The sequence below is a fragment of the Miniopterus natalensis genome, chromosome 4, assembly GCF_054644295.1.
Source record: "Miniopterus natalensis isolate mMinNat1 chromosome 4, mMinNat1.hap1, whole genome shotgun sequence".
NCBI lineage: Eukaryota > Metazoa > Chordata > Mammalia > Chiroptera > Miniopteridae > Miniopterus > Miniopterus natalensis.
Genome location: NC_142084.1, coordinates 70,734,753 through 70,749,513, shown reverse-complemented (window position 1 = coordinate 70,749,513; position 14,761 = coordinate 70,734,753). Strand labels below are relative to the sequence as shown.

The 14,761-nt window shown below is 48.7% G+C and overlaps 1 protein-coding gene across 9 annotated transcripts in view; it reads left to right on the top strand.

The window, feature by feature from the left end:
* EPS15L1 (epidermal growth factor receptor pathway substrate 15 like 1) overlaps window positions 1-14,761 on the top strand; it is a 96,365-nt gene that overhangs the window by 40,371 nt on the left and 41,233 nt on the right. For all 9 annotated transcript variants that reach the window (XM_087816786.1, XM_016209370.2, XM_087816789.1 and 6 more), the window contains 4 exons: window positions 2,414-2,571; window positions 5,205-5,361; window positions 5,604-5,689; window positions 8,533-8,605. In XM_087816786.1, the coding sequence (XP_087672912.1) occupies window positions 2,414-2,571; window positions 5,205-5,361; window positions 5,604-5,689; window positions 8,533-8,605 (474 nt within the window). The remainder of the gene's footprint in view (window positions 1-2,413; window positions 2,572-5,204; window positions 5,362-5,603; window positions 5,690-8,532; window positions 8,606-14,761) is intronic.

The following is a 14,761-nucleotide window of genomic DNA, read 5'->3' as shown; positions in this document are numbered from 1 at the left end:
GAAGTGGGAGCACTTGGTGTGTTCTAGAAATGGAAAATGTCAGGGCAAGGTAAACAAGGGGACAGAGAGGGGGTGAGGCTGGTTATTTAGACCTGTACCAACTGTTGTTTTCCAAGACAACCTAGCACCTCTGTAGTCTGCAGAATTCTTGCCAAGAGTTCTTTTTTTTGTTCTTAACCCTTACCGGAAGATATTTTCTCCACTGATTTTAGAAAGTGGAGAGGAGGATGGGAGGGGGGAGAGAGTGAGAAAACATCGATGTGAGAGAGACACATCGATTGGTTACCTTCCACACATGGCCCTTTGGTGGGTGGACTGACGCTCCAACCACTGAGCAACACTAGCCAGGGCTTGTCAAGAGTTCTTAAACTAGACCGATTTTGCCAGTGGCCTCTGCTAGGGACAGAGGTGGGCGTGGGAGGGTGTTTCCCCTTCAGGAATAGGGCCAACTGGACAAATTACAGATATGAGAATGGGCATTTCTGGGGACTCATAGTCACCATGCTCCCTCTCACCACTTCTATCATCTCCAGATCAGCAATGCCCTGTCTGGGGCTCCCCCAAGGGCCACCTGGTCTTGCCTTCATGGCCAGATGTGGGGTGAAGCTCTTTCTAGCCACCAGGGTTTGTTCTCATTCACTGGGGGCCTGTGGCTACTGAGCCAGCCTTAAAGCCAGCTCTAGAGGAAGCCTATCCTGTATGGATTTGTAGCCAAGCAGGCATCAGGATTTTGCTGTTGACATGCTCCGATACCCCAGAAATCAGGCAGCAAGGTCATTCTCTTTGTGCAGCAAATGTCAGGACTTGTCCCAGACAGAAACCATTCTCCTCAGCTTAACCTGTCTGACCCACGGTTACTTCTTCCTTGGGTCTCTTGGTGTCTGAGGTTTAGCTTGCTCCCATTTGACTTAAGACAGCAAGCCTCTTACGCACTAGAGCTCCTGTATGTGCATCTCCTCTGACCCTATTCCACAGCAGATGGGAAGCAGCTTGCAAGAGTCACATAATGTGATAAATAAAATGTAGGTCTGTCTTGCTGCCTGAAGTCTCTCTATTAGAGCCCTTGCTTTTTAAAAAATATATATATTTTTTATTGAGTTCACAGAAAGGAAGGGAGAGGGAAAGATAGACACAACAATGATGAGAGAAAGTCATTGATCATCTGCCTCCTGCATGCCCCCTACTGGGGATCAAGCCTATAATCCGGGCATGTGCCCTGACAAAATGGAATGGAACTGTGACCTCCTGGTTCTTGGGTCAACGCTTAACCACTGAGCCACACCAGCTGAGAGCCCTTGCTTTTTTAATTCAGTCCCTAGATTCTGATAAGTTTCCTGATTAATTCCTTGCTGTACTAAGTTATTCTACTTCCTATCCAAAACCCTGAACTGAAACAATATGGGTGACATGGTGCCCTGGCTTCCCAACCTCACTTTGTGGATCCCTGGTACTCACATCAGGATCCTGGTAGAGTTGGGATAATGAAGGAGACCTATTTAGGAAAAGCAGATGAGGAAAAACTTCTTTAGGAAAAGGGGCAGAGATGCTGTGGACCTTGGTGCCAGGAGCGTGCCAAAGGTCAGAGGCGATACATCTAGAATTAGCAATTGAAGGGGCCTATCCCCAAGCATCCAAGGGGCATGAAGCCCCTGAATTAGGAGTTGCATAGGCCCTAGTAGACCCTTGGTGGCATTCGTCCTTCTTAAGTAAACTTGAACAGGCAGTGTGAGGCCAAGCTCCACGTATGCTAAAGTCACACTGCATTGGTCTGCCAGAGCAGCTCCCTCCCTTGAGAGTCCTGGGCATGCTCGTTAGTTGTTCCCTGTCAGGGCTGTGCACATGTTGACACTTCACAGGGGGACTTCTGTGTCACATAGAGTCAGGGCAGAGACAAAGGTTGGAGTACAGAATCCTGACATTATGGGTATCAAGACATCCCTGGCAGCTGCAAAGTAGTGTTTGCAGACAGAAGATGGCAGACCAGGAAGGCTGGCTTGAGAGCTGGGCCAATTCTCAGGAGACATGCCTTCCATCTCCCATCTCCTTTGTGTGGTCAGGAGGGTCTTGCCCAACACATTCGAAGCCTCTCCTGGAAGATTACTGGCAGTGGAGGTGGAAGAACTGTTGGTGGTCAGCCCTGCTGGGTCTTTGCCTCCCTCTCAGCACAAGGAGAGGGTGGTGCTGTGATGGGGTGCAACGAGGTGCAGGCTGGCCACTGGGTGAGACTGACCGAGTTGGTATTAAACTCAGCCTCAGTTTCCCCTATTACAGGACTGGGATCCTGTCTGCCCTCTCAGCTCATGGAGTCCTGAGGAGGATTTTCTACTAAAATGCATGTTGATGCACTTTAATACGGTATATTTGTAGGTTATGAAAAGTTTGAGGATTAACCATTGGAAAAAAACCCTTTCAGCCAACAGTAAACTGGGTGGTGCCAGTGGCAGACAAGATGCGCTTTGATGAGATATTCCTGAAGACTGACCTGGACCTGGATGGCTATGTGAGTGGCCAGGAGGTGAAGGAGATCTTCATGCACTCTGGCCTCAACCAGAACCTTCTAGCACACATATGGTAAGGACAGATGGACATCCGCTCCTCAGTATTTGGGCCTCACTGTGTGAAAGTAATGGCTATGGGTGGCTCAAAGGGACCCCGTGGAAATGAGGCTGTGTGTATGAAGCACTGGAGGGATAAGCAAGACAGGAGGGTGTGGCAGTCAGGGGTGGTCAGGGTGCCTCCTCAGCCCTGCACAGGCCTCTGTGTCTATCACTTAGTTTATTCTCGCCAGGCTGATGGGGGCTGAGCAAGGTACAGGTGTAAAGGCCTATACCCTGTATTTCGTGCATGTCATTTCACTTTCCACCAGGTGGACTGTCTTGTCCCCCTACAGAGCTCTGGGATGGCCTGCTTGAATGGCTAGGACCAGTTCTTGCTAGTGATTATGCTGGTTCTAGTGGGAGGTCCAGCCTTCATCACAGTTTGTTGGGTGGAGGCACTTGGCCCTGCCACCTCTGGGGGAATATGCAATAAGGATTCTGAAGGCTCCAGTGGGGCCAGCCTGGGCAGTGAAGGTTATAGTTGCCTGCCCTAGAGACCATGCCCTATGCAGGTCAGTTACTGGGCATGCTGTGGTAAGACTGGTCTGCACCTCAGGGCTGGGTTGAGGAGCAGGCCTCACTCCCACTTTCCTCTGGGGCCAGGCAGAGCAATGTTCACATCACTGGGGTGGCTCCTTTTATAACTGGCCAGTGGTGAGTGTCACTTCCTAGCTTTGTCCTCTAGAGCTCAAGACCTTAGGGAGCTTCACTTGGGAATTATAAGGAGAGAATTTTCATGTAATTCTGGAGAGATGAGTTCTTCAAGTAGAGTAGTAATTCCATGTTGTAAAGTGAGGCCTCTTCCCAGGAAGTGGGTCGTGCCATCCTCAGGAATGCATGACACCCACAGTCAGGCACAAAACAGCTGGGGGATTTCCAGCTGCAGCCCCTTCAGATCCAGTGTCCCCTTTATCACTTGAAATGGATGTATACAGAATTCAAAGGTAGCGACATGATGACCCCCGATCATTACTTAAAGGGACAATGCAAAGGAAGAAATTTATAATGTATTCCCCAACCTGTAAGTGGTATAACAACTCGTAAAATGACACAATGAAATCACAAATACTCTTGGATTAAAGAAGGAATGCAGCCCGGCCGGGCGTGGCTCAGTGGTTGAGCATCAACCTAGGATCCAGGAGATCGGGGTTCGATTCCCAGTCAGGGCACATCCCTGGGTTGCGGGCTTGATCCCCAATCAGGGGCATGCAGGAGGCTAGTCGATCAATGACTCTCTCATCATTGATGTTTCTGTCTCTCTCTTCCTCTCCCTTCCTCTCTCTCTAAAATCAATAAAGATATATTTGGAAAAAAAAAAAAAAAAAAGAATGCAGAGGATTGCATACAGGTAGCAAAGGGAAAGGACATACTGTGTGAGCGTGAGAGTCACCACTAGGAAAGTTAAACCACATCTAGATTAGTCTGCAGGTGGCCTGGGGAAGGGGATGTAACTGAAAGGGAGAAAACAGGGCAAGACAGGTTGCAGGGGGAAAACAGCGAGTAGGTCTTTCCCCTAACAGCACCCAGCACCTGGTCAGTCAGCATAGTGTCAGGACCAGCATGGACCCTGACAGAGCACCAGCACATGGCCTTGGAGCCCACGATCCTTGAGAGATGGGGAGGTACTGGAGAGAAGAGCCTGAGCTGCTGTGGGTGTGCAGCAGGACCGGCCCCCTCAGGTAGACCAAGTAGTTGCAGTGCGAACTTGTGCCCTCAAACTGACAAGAACGAAGACTTTTTAAAACCAGCCTTGATTAGCGACATTCAGCAGGTCTTCACACTCCCAGGCTCCCTGCGGCCCTGTTCACTGACAGTGTTTGGGCCTGAGTTTGTTCAACATTCTCAGCTCTCCTTGCTGTGCATTAGAAAATGGTCTTGTTTCTGCAGTGACTTCGCACAGTGGGAAAGAGGCTACGTGTTGAGTGGGCAGTGATTGAGTGAAGGGAAGACGTTTCTTGAAGATGTGGAAGCTGCTTCCTTACCGTTGCAAGGCTTCCCTTCCCATAGGGGCCAGCTACTGGTTCCTGAGGGTGTCATGGAGCTATGTGCTGCCTTGCCTGTCTGGCAGGACAGCAGAAGGCCACACAGGCAGTGACACCTCAGCAGGGAGGGACTGCCCTGTGCAGCACGACCTTGCCTGGCTTTCTAGGTCCCATCCCCTCATGATGACAACCCTAATGTTGCTTCCATTGTCTCCATTGAAAACCAGTGGCCCAGGCCATTAAGATGACCCAGGCTGCAGGAATCTGATAAAGATCTGAGTGCTCACTTGGCCCAGCTTCCATTTCCATGGGAATGACTACTCTGTCCTGGACTGTTGTGTCTACCACCAACATATGATAAACATCCAGGAGGGAGCAAGCCCCCTCCTGCTCCCACAGCCCCTCATTGACCAGCCTTTGGGCAGGAAGCTCGGGTGGGAGGCCAGGCCTGATCCCCGGAGTGGGATGTTTAGAAGAATAGGTGTTGTGCTATGGCCTGTTGTTCTTATCATCATCATCATCCTTTTTTTAAAAGCATGAGTCCCATGACTGGTACTCATTGCTCCGGGTGAATCCTGAATCTGAAGTCTGTGATGTGTAATTAGCGTCCCCACGTTTCTCCCAGGGCCCTGGCCGATACGAGGCAAACGGGGAAGTTAAGCAAAGACCAATTCGCATTAGCTATGTATTTCATTCAGCAGAAGGTCAGTAAAGGCATCGACCCCCCTCAGGTCCTCTCGCCGGACATGGTCCCACCCTCAGAGAGAGGCACCCCTATCCCGGTGAGTAGCCACTGGCACACCCCTGTTGTATTTGAATCTCTTCCACAGCCCGCCACCAGGTGGCGCTGGCAGCCTGTGTGAGTCTTCCCCAGGGGCCTTTGGTGTGTCTGGATGCCCAGATAGTTCCCCGGCTGGGGTGGGGGATACAGATGATTTTATTCCTCGTTCTAAGACCTACTAGTCCCTACTGTGTGGTGAGGTGAGTGTGGTAATATGTAATCCATGTTTGAATTTGGTTCCAGGACAACTCAAGTTCTCTTGGATCAGGGGAATTCACGGGTGTGAAGGAACTCGATGATATCAGTCAAGAGATCGCTCAGCTACAAAGGTATGTGAGAATGGCTTCTTCCCCTCAGATTCCGAATCTCACACAAACCCTATGCCAGGTCGTTATCAGAAGTGTTTGAGAGAGGTTTCAGAAACTCCTGGAAAGTTGACCATCACTAGTTTATTCAGCAGAAACAAAGGAACACAAATTCTTCTGAGTTTTTGAAGTGACTTAATGAGCTCGAGTATATGAGTCTTCAGTTGGAGCCAGTGTGAGCTATGGGGTCTCAGGCAGGTGGTCACCAGGCAGCACCCCAAAGGCCTTGTTGTTGTCTTTGACACACAAAGCGACTATGTCTCAGGTGGCAAGTTAATGGCTTAGGACTGACAGCTGAACTGTTAGAGGGGCCTCACATCCAGGTCTCCAGCTCCATTCTTGATGCTCACTTCCTCAGTTTCCCCACATGTGAATGAGGACTTTGGACAGGGTGTTGCACTCTCAGAGTCCAGCATAAAGAAATATGCCCACTTCCTGTATGTCCCTGTGACCCTCTTCAGAATGGCATCCTCTTGGGCAGTGAGCAGAAGGGCCAGAAGCACTTTGCCCTCCGCGAGAAAGAGAGTGCTTACAGGGTGGGGCAAAAGTAGGCTTACAGTTGTGAGTATGCCAAACAGTATTATCATTTATTAATTATTGTATTATTTTCCGTATGAACAACTATAAGCCTACTTTTGCCCCATCCTGGATCCCACTCACAGTTGGACGCCCTCAGTGCAGCAGAGCCCTGAGAAGCAAAGGCAAGTTAGATGTCAGGTAGGACAGGTTAGGTGGGTCACAAAGCCTCAGCCTGGGCTGCCTACAGAAGCCAGACTCCCCCTTTATGCTCAATCCAGAGGACGACTCCCATTCTTTCAGCTCCAGGAGCTGCGTTTTCCAAACCAGAGATCAACATGGGTAGCCTGGCAAGGCTGAGAGGGTCTGTGGAGACAGAGACCAGTGTCCTAGAGCCCCTGTGGGCTATTAATCAGGACTGTAGGTGGAAGAGGGTAGGGGCCTTTTAATGCAAGGGTTGGGGTCTTAGGGAGGGGCACCAGTATCCAAGTCAGGCCAGGGGAGCCTCTGCAGCTGTGCAGCCTCTAATAGCTGGGAGTGCTTCTTCTGTGAAGGTGAGAGGCTGGTGTGTGCAGAGTATCTGTCTACAGGAGGCTGTGCCTGGAGTGGCCCCCAGCTGGCAGCTTTGAGAGGGATTCAGCAAGCTGTTGCTAGTGGGGGTGTGGCAACACCCACTGCCTCTCCCTTTGCAAGGTGATCCAATCATAATGGGTTGGGTCTGAAAAGGACATTGTTTGGTAGTTCTTAGGCTTGTGGAAATGAATATTCAGATGGTTTCAGTTGTTTCATCTCTGGCAGAATGTCCTAAAGAAGACCTTCTTGTGCAAGTGCTGGGTTCTGGTGAAGGAGGCAGGGTGTATTGCCAGCGATGTTCGTACCACTGAGGCAGCCCCTTTGGGCACAATAGGAGTGTCTCAGTGCATTTGGGGCTTCTGTAATAAACTGCTATAGAATGGGGGGCTTAAACAACAGACATTTACTTCTTGAGGTTCTGAAGACTGGAAGTCCAAGATTAAGGTACCGGCAGTACATCTGGTATCTGGTGAGGTTGCCTCCTGGTTCATAGGTGGCTGTCTTTTCACTGTGCCCTCACATGGCAGATGGGATGAGAGAGCTCTCTGGGGTCTTTTTTGTAAGGGCCCTAATCCTGTTCATGAGGGCTCCATCCACTCTCATGACCTAATCATCTCACAAAGGCCCCACCTCCAAATACCATCACTTTGGGGGTTAGGGTTTCAGCATATGAATTTGGGGGGCAGGCACAAACGTTCAGTTCACAATGAGTACAGTGAGGCTGGTTTTTGCCACTGGGGGGGGGAGAGGAGCTGTGTGCAGTTGAGGAGACAGGCAGGGCCCCATTGAACACCTGGTGTGCATAGTGGCCAACCATAGCCTCCTGCGAGGGGTTAGCTGGGAGCAGCCCCAGGGACCCAAGAACCTCACTACCACTTTTTGCTGCCAGCCGTCTGGACCCCCACACCCCACTTGCATCTTCAAACTTCTTCCCATGGTTTCCCCAACCAAGCTTTGCCTTCCCATTCATGTTGTCCAGAACGTTCTTCCACCATGTCTCCCATTCACAGGCCACCTCCCTGGAGAGTCCTTTCCTTATCCTGTTGGATTTCCTTTGTACGCCTTAGGTTGTATTTATTTGTGCATTGATTTGGCACCTTTCTTCCCCACTGGATGTGAGCTCTATGAGGGTAGGAGCTTCTTGTGGTATGTCACCAGGTCCTCAGTACTCGGTACTTCCAAGGGTAGACGCTCACTAATCAGTGAGCGAGTGAATATAGGATTTGGAGAGGATTACTTTTTTCTTGTTGCATAACTGATTGCCACAAATGTAACAGCTTAAAATATCCCACATTAGTGCACAGCTCTATAGACCAGAACTCCCATAGGGCTTGACTGGGCTCCCTGATCAGGGTCTCATAGGGCCGAGGTCAGGGGGGCTCCCTTGTCCTGCTCCTTCCCTCCTGAAACATCAGTCTTTACCAGGGGCATCACTCTGACTCTTTCTTTGAAAATCCTTTGCTTTAAAGGGTTTTTCTGTCCACAGTGGGAGTGATGCCTCATCTTATCCACAGGTTTTACCCATGCTTTCAGGAGAGGGGATCACCTAGGACAAATGGTCCCTGGGGTTGTTCCTAGACTTCCACCCCCACTAAGAGGGGTCAGTTTCCATAGGGATGGATATAAATGGGTCTTGAGGAGTCAGGTGGAGAGTCTGCACTGCGGTGACGGTTAACTTATTCACTCTGTGCTTTCATGAAATATCTTTAAACGCTCAGGGAGAAATATTCACTGGAACAAGACATTAGAGAAAAGGAAGAGGCCATCAGACAGAAAACGAACGAGGTACAGGTAAGCACGGTGCTCCTTCTGTGTCAGATGCAGCGCAGGGAGTTTCCATCAGTGGTGGCAGGGTGGGGGCAAGGGAAAAGTGGCCCTGCATTTACTGGAAACTGGAGCTCCGTGGGGGCTTTCAAGTGAATTTTCTTAAGTTCTCTATAATCATAGATGGGCTTTTAAAAAATTTATTGAGATATATAATTCACATAATGTAAAATTCACTATTTTGGAGTGTACAATTCAGTGGTTTTTAGCATATTATGTTGCCTAACCATCATCTCTAATCCTAGAACATTTTCATCACCCCAAAAAGTTACTTCATAACCATTAGTAGTCACTCCCCATCACCCCACCCCCCAGCCAAAGCACTAATCTCCTTTTTGTCTCTATGAGTTTGTCTATTCTGGACATTTCATATAAATGGGATCATACAACATGTGGCCTTTTGTGCCTGACTTCTTTCACTCAGCCTGAGTTTGTGAGGTTCAGACAATGGCCTCTAACCTATTCTCAGGACATTCCTGCTTGGAGTGTTTCCTAATGGGTGGTGGTGATGGCAATGGCAGAGACTGAGGTTGTCTAACTGCCTGGGCTCAAACTCAGCTCTCCTTAGTAGCTGTGTGATTTGGGGCAAGTTACTTAACATCTCTGGGCCTTGCGTGACATTGGTAATGAGTGTTCTGCTTTCCTGGGCTGGAGCATGGGGTCTGGCATGTGCTCAGCACTCACTTATAGCTGGCCAACCCAGCTATTCAATGAGTAGAGGGGAGGTTGCATCAAGAGCAAAATGGTCAGTACCTAGGAGCTATACCCTTGAAGAGACATAAGTTCCTGCAGTGTCCCAGGTGTGAATGGATAAAGAAGACACTGCCACTTGGAGAGGACTTGAGTTGGCCATGGGGCCCTGAGAATGACACTGAGCTGGGACTGGCTTTGCTTAGGGGACCTTGAGTGCTCTGAACTCAGAGCTGGCAGAAAGAGGAACACAGTTGAGTGTCAGGACGCCAGCCCACCACATCCCACCTGGGTGACCATGGATGGGTGGCTTAGCTTCCCAGCCTTCATCTCTAGCTGGGGTGGCAGTGAGGATCAGTGCATGGGCTGCTCTACATAGAGCTGAGAGCAGCATCTAGTCCCAGTGTGTGCTATATGAGTGGCTGGTTTGTTCTGGGCGACCTCCTGGGGCTGGGATCCGAACTGGGCTAGGGGAAGCCGAGTCAGGCTCACGGGGTGCTCGGCAATCCTCCTACCTATTCCCTGCATTTTCCCGCAAGGGATTGGGGGACTTTATGAGACATGGGGAAGATGGCACTTGATGCCTGCCTGCCCATTGGCCCTGTGAAAAATGACCTCTGTCATTGCTTCAGTCTTCAGACAGAGTGAGGTGGGTGTGCCCACCCAGCTTCAGGATTCTCATTGGTTCACACTGTACTGTGTCCAGACCCATCTTCGCTAGTTTCTCACTCTGCACATTGGCAGAGAGAATTGAGCTTTAGATGGTCTCCTGGAATGTTTTGTATCAGAAGGCGGGGACTGGCCTGCCTCTGATGTTCAGTGCTTTTATAAGAGCACCTCACAGGTGAAGTGACTAATTTTCTGCATGTTTGTACCTTCATCCAATCATTCTCACCACGTCTTCTGATTTTCACCCATATTCTCAAACTGACCCCTCAGACACAGAGCACCCCCGTCATGCACATTGCTTCACCTTCTATCCTTTCGTTTCTTGGTGTGGCAGAGCTGGCCTCTCCTTCCCTCATGTGTCAGCCCAGCCCAGCCACATAGATGCCTGAGTGGTTCTCCTTTTTACCATGTTGCCCAAGCCAGTTGTAGTTTGCATTCTGATCACTGAGGATCGGAGTGTTGTAACTACCAAGGAAATCAGTCTCTGGGTCTCTGGCACCTGCTCCCAGGTGATTCTGAGAAAGCATTTGGGTCTTTGCAGAGACTTGATCTGAAGTCTGGAGGTACTATCCCCTCTGGTCTGTGGTAGGCATGGTAAAACCACCCAGAGTCCTGACTGATGGACTGTACCTCTGCCATCTCTTCGACACTGGGGTTCATGTGCCCTTCGATAGACCCCAACAGCTGGGAGGAAGCCTAATCCTAGCTAGGCTAGCCCCTATTCTTTAGGACGTCATTTGTAAGCTGGCTAGAATGGGGCTCTACTGTAGTGTTTGATGGCAGCTCCTTGGTCAGGGACAGAACTTTTTTTTTTTAATATATCTTTATTGATTTCAGAGAGAGGAAAGGAGAGGGAGAGAGAGAGAGATAGAAACATCAATGATGACGGAGTCATTGATCGGCTGCCTCCTGCACGCCCCCGACTGGGGATTGAGCCTGCAACCCTGGGCATGTGCCCTGACCAGGAATCGAACCCTGATCACCTTGGATCCTAGGTTGCTACGCAACCGCTGAGCCACCCCTGGCCGGGCACAACATATTTTTCTTAATGTCCAAAGGAAAACAGATTTGCCTTTGGCTCCTGCTGCCTTTTCCCAAAAAGGTCAGACCAAGAGATCATGTGCCACACCTGCTGGCACAGCTGTGGGTCAGAGCCAAGTGTGGAGTGGGAGCCCATTGTTCCACTCAGGTCAGTTTAGGTTTGGTTTTAAGCAGCAGCAGCTTAGCCTCAACCCCCACAGTCCTGTTCACATCACCCCTCTCCCCAGTTCTGCCCTGGGCATCTCCCGTCTCTCTCTCCTCCGCTGCCTAATACCGTACTGGTGATGGCCTTCAGTGTCTTTTCGTTTTGTTTTTGTAACAACAGCTTTACTGAGAGATAATTCACATATCATATAATTACCCATTTAAAGTGTATAATTCAGTGATTGTTAGTGTATGCACACAGTTATACAGCCATCACCACAATCAATTATAGAACATTTTCAACACTAAAAAGAAAAAGAAACTTTGTTTCCATTAGCAGTCACTTCCCACTCCCCCTCACCCAGCCCATGAGAACCACTGATCTGCTTTCTGTCTCTCCGAATTTGCCTGTTCTCGACATTTTATATAAATGGGATCATACATTGTGTGGCCTTTTATGTCTGGCCTTTTTTGTTGTTGTTAATCCTCACCTGAAGATATTTTTTTTTAGAGAGGGTGGAAGAGAGGGAGGGAAGAGGGGAGAGAGGGAAACATCGATGTGAGAGAGACACATCAGTTGGTTGCCTACTGCACGCAGTACCATCCAACCAGGACTGGGAATCGAACCTGGAACCCATGTACATGCCCTTGACCGGGAATCAAACCTGTGACCCTTTGGTGTGCAGGCAGACGCTCTAACCACTGAGCAACACCAGGCAGGGCCTGGCCTCTTTTGCTCAGTATGATGTTTTCAAGATTCATTCATGTTGTACTGTGTGTTAGTGCTTCATTTATTTTTGACTGAGTAATATTCTGTTGTGTGGCTGGACCACATTTCATTCATTCATTCATCAGTTGGTGGATATTTGGGTTTTTCCACTTTTTGGCTATTGTGAATAGTGCTGCTATGAGCATCGATTTGCAAGTTTTTGTGTGGATTTATGATTTCACTTCTCTTGGGTGTATACCCAAGAGTGAAATTACTAGGTCACGTGATAACTCTTTTATTAATGTTTTGAAGGACCTCCAGACTGTTTTCCAAAGTGGATGTATCATTTTACATTCCCACCAGTAATGTATACGAGTTCCAGTTTCTCTGCATCCTCGCCAACACTTATTATTTCCCATTTTTTATAGTAGCCTTTCTTTTGGGCGTGGAGTGGTACCTCATTGCTCTGAACTTTCCCCAACGACGTTAAGCATCTTTTCATGTGCTTATTTGCCATTGTATATCTTCTTTCAAGAAAATTCAGTTCAGATCTTTGCCCATTTTTTAACTGGGTATTTGTCTTTTTATTACTAAGCTGTAAGAGTTCTTTGTTTTTGAAATATGTCTTTTATCAGATACATGATTTGCAAATATTATTTTCTATCTGTGGGTTGTATTTTCACTTTCTTGATGGTGTCCTTTGAAGCGCAAAAGTTTTAAATTTTGGTGAAGCCCACTTTATTGATTCCTTTCTTTTTCCCCTCCTGCTTTTGGTGTTATATCTAAGAACCCACTGCCAAGCCCAAGGTTACTAAGATTTACGCCATGTTTTCTTCTAAGAATTTTATAATTTTAGCTCTTAGATTTAGGTATTTGGTTTATTTTGAGTTAATTTTTATATATGCTATGAGGTAAGGGTCCAGCTTCACTCTTTTGTATGTGGAGATTCAGTTGTCCCAGCACCCGTAGTTGAAGAAACTATTCTTTCCCCCACTGAATGGTTTTGGCACTCTTGTCAGAAATTCAATTAGCCATAGATATGTGAGTTTATTTCTGGACTCTCAGTTCTATCCCATTGATCTATATATCACTCCTTATGTCAGTATCACACTGTCTTGATGACTGTAGCTTTGTGGTAAGTTTTGAACTAGAAAAGTATGAGTCTGTCAACTTTGTTCTTCTTTTTCAAGATTGTGATGGTTAGTCTGGATCCTTTGAATTTCCTTATGAATTTTGGAATCTGCTTGCAGTTTCTACACAGAAACTGGCTGGGGTTCTGGCAGGGATTGCATTGAGTCTGTGGGTTGTCTGGGTTATTTTTGTCTCTTGTTTGCTCAGAGACCTCCCCTACTTTGACCCAGTGCCCTTCCTAAACTGGAGCTGGTGGATTTTCGTCCCTGCGGTGCTCTTCAATGGCTCCTTATGCATTACAGAGGCGCAGACTCCTTGACAGGCCCAGGCTATTGGCCACCTGCTGTCCCAGGTTGCCACACTTCATCCACCCCTCCCCCATCACCTGTCCTTCCTCAGATGTGGTAAACCCACACCCTGGACTCTACCACCAACCCCCTTTCAGACATTCTGTGTTACCTCCAAAATTTGTCAGACTTGAGATGTGCTCTTTGAATTAAAGGTCAGGAGCAGGGAGACTGGGAGCAGAGAACCCAGCTCCCCAAAATAACTCAGAGATGCATTTTTCCTGTTGAAAGAAGAGAGAGCTATGATGTTGCTGTCCTCAAAGCAAGGAGAGGGAGACCCTCCACCTTCTTCAGATTTTGTCCTGAAAAGGCACCAGCCACCCACAGCTCTGGCCTGCCTTGGGGATTGGCCTTACCACCTGTCCTTCCTTACCCCTCAAGGACCCTCAGATTCACCCCTTCCCTTGATTCCACAGCTACCACCTTGCCTAGGCCACCATTACCTCTCCCTGGGCCCAGCCTGAACTCTCTGCCCACCATCCTGGTTCCCTCTGTTGGCTCCTCAGGCCATCCTATTTCAGATAGATAAGACATTCCATAAGACATTTGTCTGGTTGAAAATCAAAGGTGAGAAGCCTTCTGTCCTCCCTTTGGCCCCAAGAGGCACAGTGGATTTGCTCCCAGAAGGCCTTCCCTTGTGCATGTTTAAGCAGAGACATCTATGCATATTCTCTCCTTCCTGTTTGCATGAATGCCAGGGTGCAACATACATGTGCTTTGTCGAACACCTTGTTCATTTCACATTGTAACTTGGAACTTGAGGTGCAGCGTCCCTGGTCCCTCGAGTGATCTCTACTGTAAGTTATCAGCCAGTCCTTCCTGGTTGAGTTAGCATTGTTGATGATTTTGCTGTTACAAGATGTTTATGTTTTCACATGCTCCATATACCTCTAGGATGCTTTTCCTAGGAGTGTAGTTTCAGGGCCAAGGATTCCTACACTGGCCATCTCTGTAGATATGGCTGACTTGGAGAGACTTTAGCAATAGAGAATCAGCAGGTCCCACTCCCACACTTGAACGACTTGCAGGGGCTTCCCACTGCAGAAGCGAGTGCAGCCTCTGCCGCCCTCATCCTGCTTCCCTTTGCTCCAGCTGGAATGGACACCCCCGCCCCCCTTGTAGCCCCCTGTGGTTCCCTGTGGTCCCAGAGAGGCCTGGTGGATCTTTGAATTAACTTGAGAGTGGTGAACACGGGGCACGTCTGAGATAACAGTCACATTCCTGCCTCTTTTTCCTGCTGCCATCTGCTTGTTCTTCGGGTCCGTCCTCAGTGGTGCTTCCACTGGGGCTTTTCCACCCATGTAGCATCAGTCTGGTTCCCCTGCCCCCCGTGACTCTGACAGCACCCATGCTGTCTCTTTGTGCCTTTCATCCCCAGTTCATTTGTGCTCA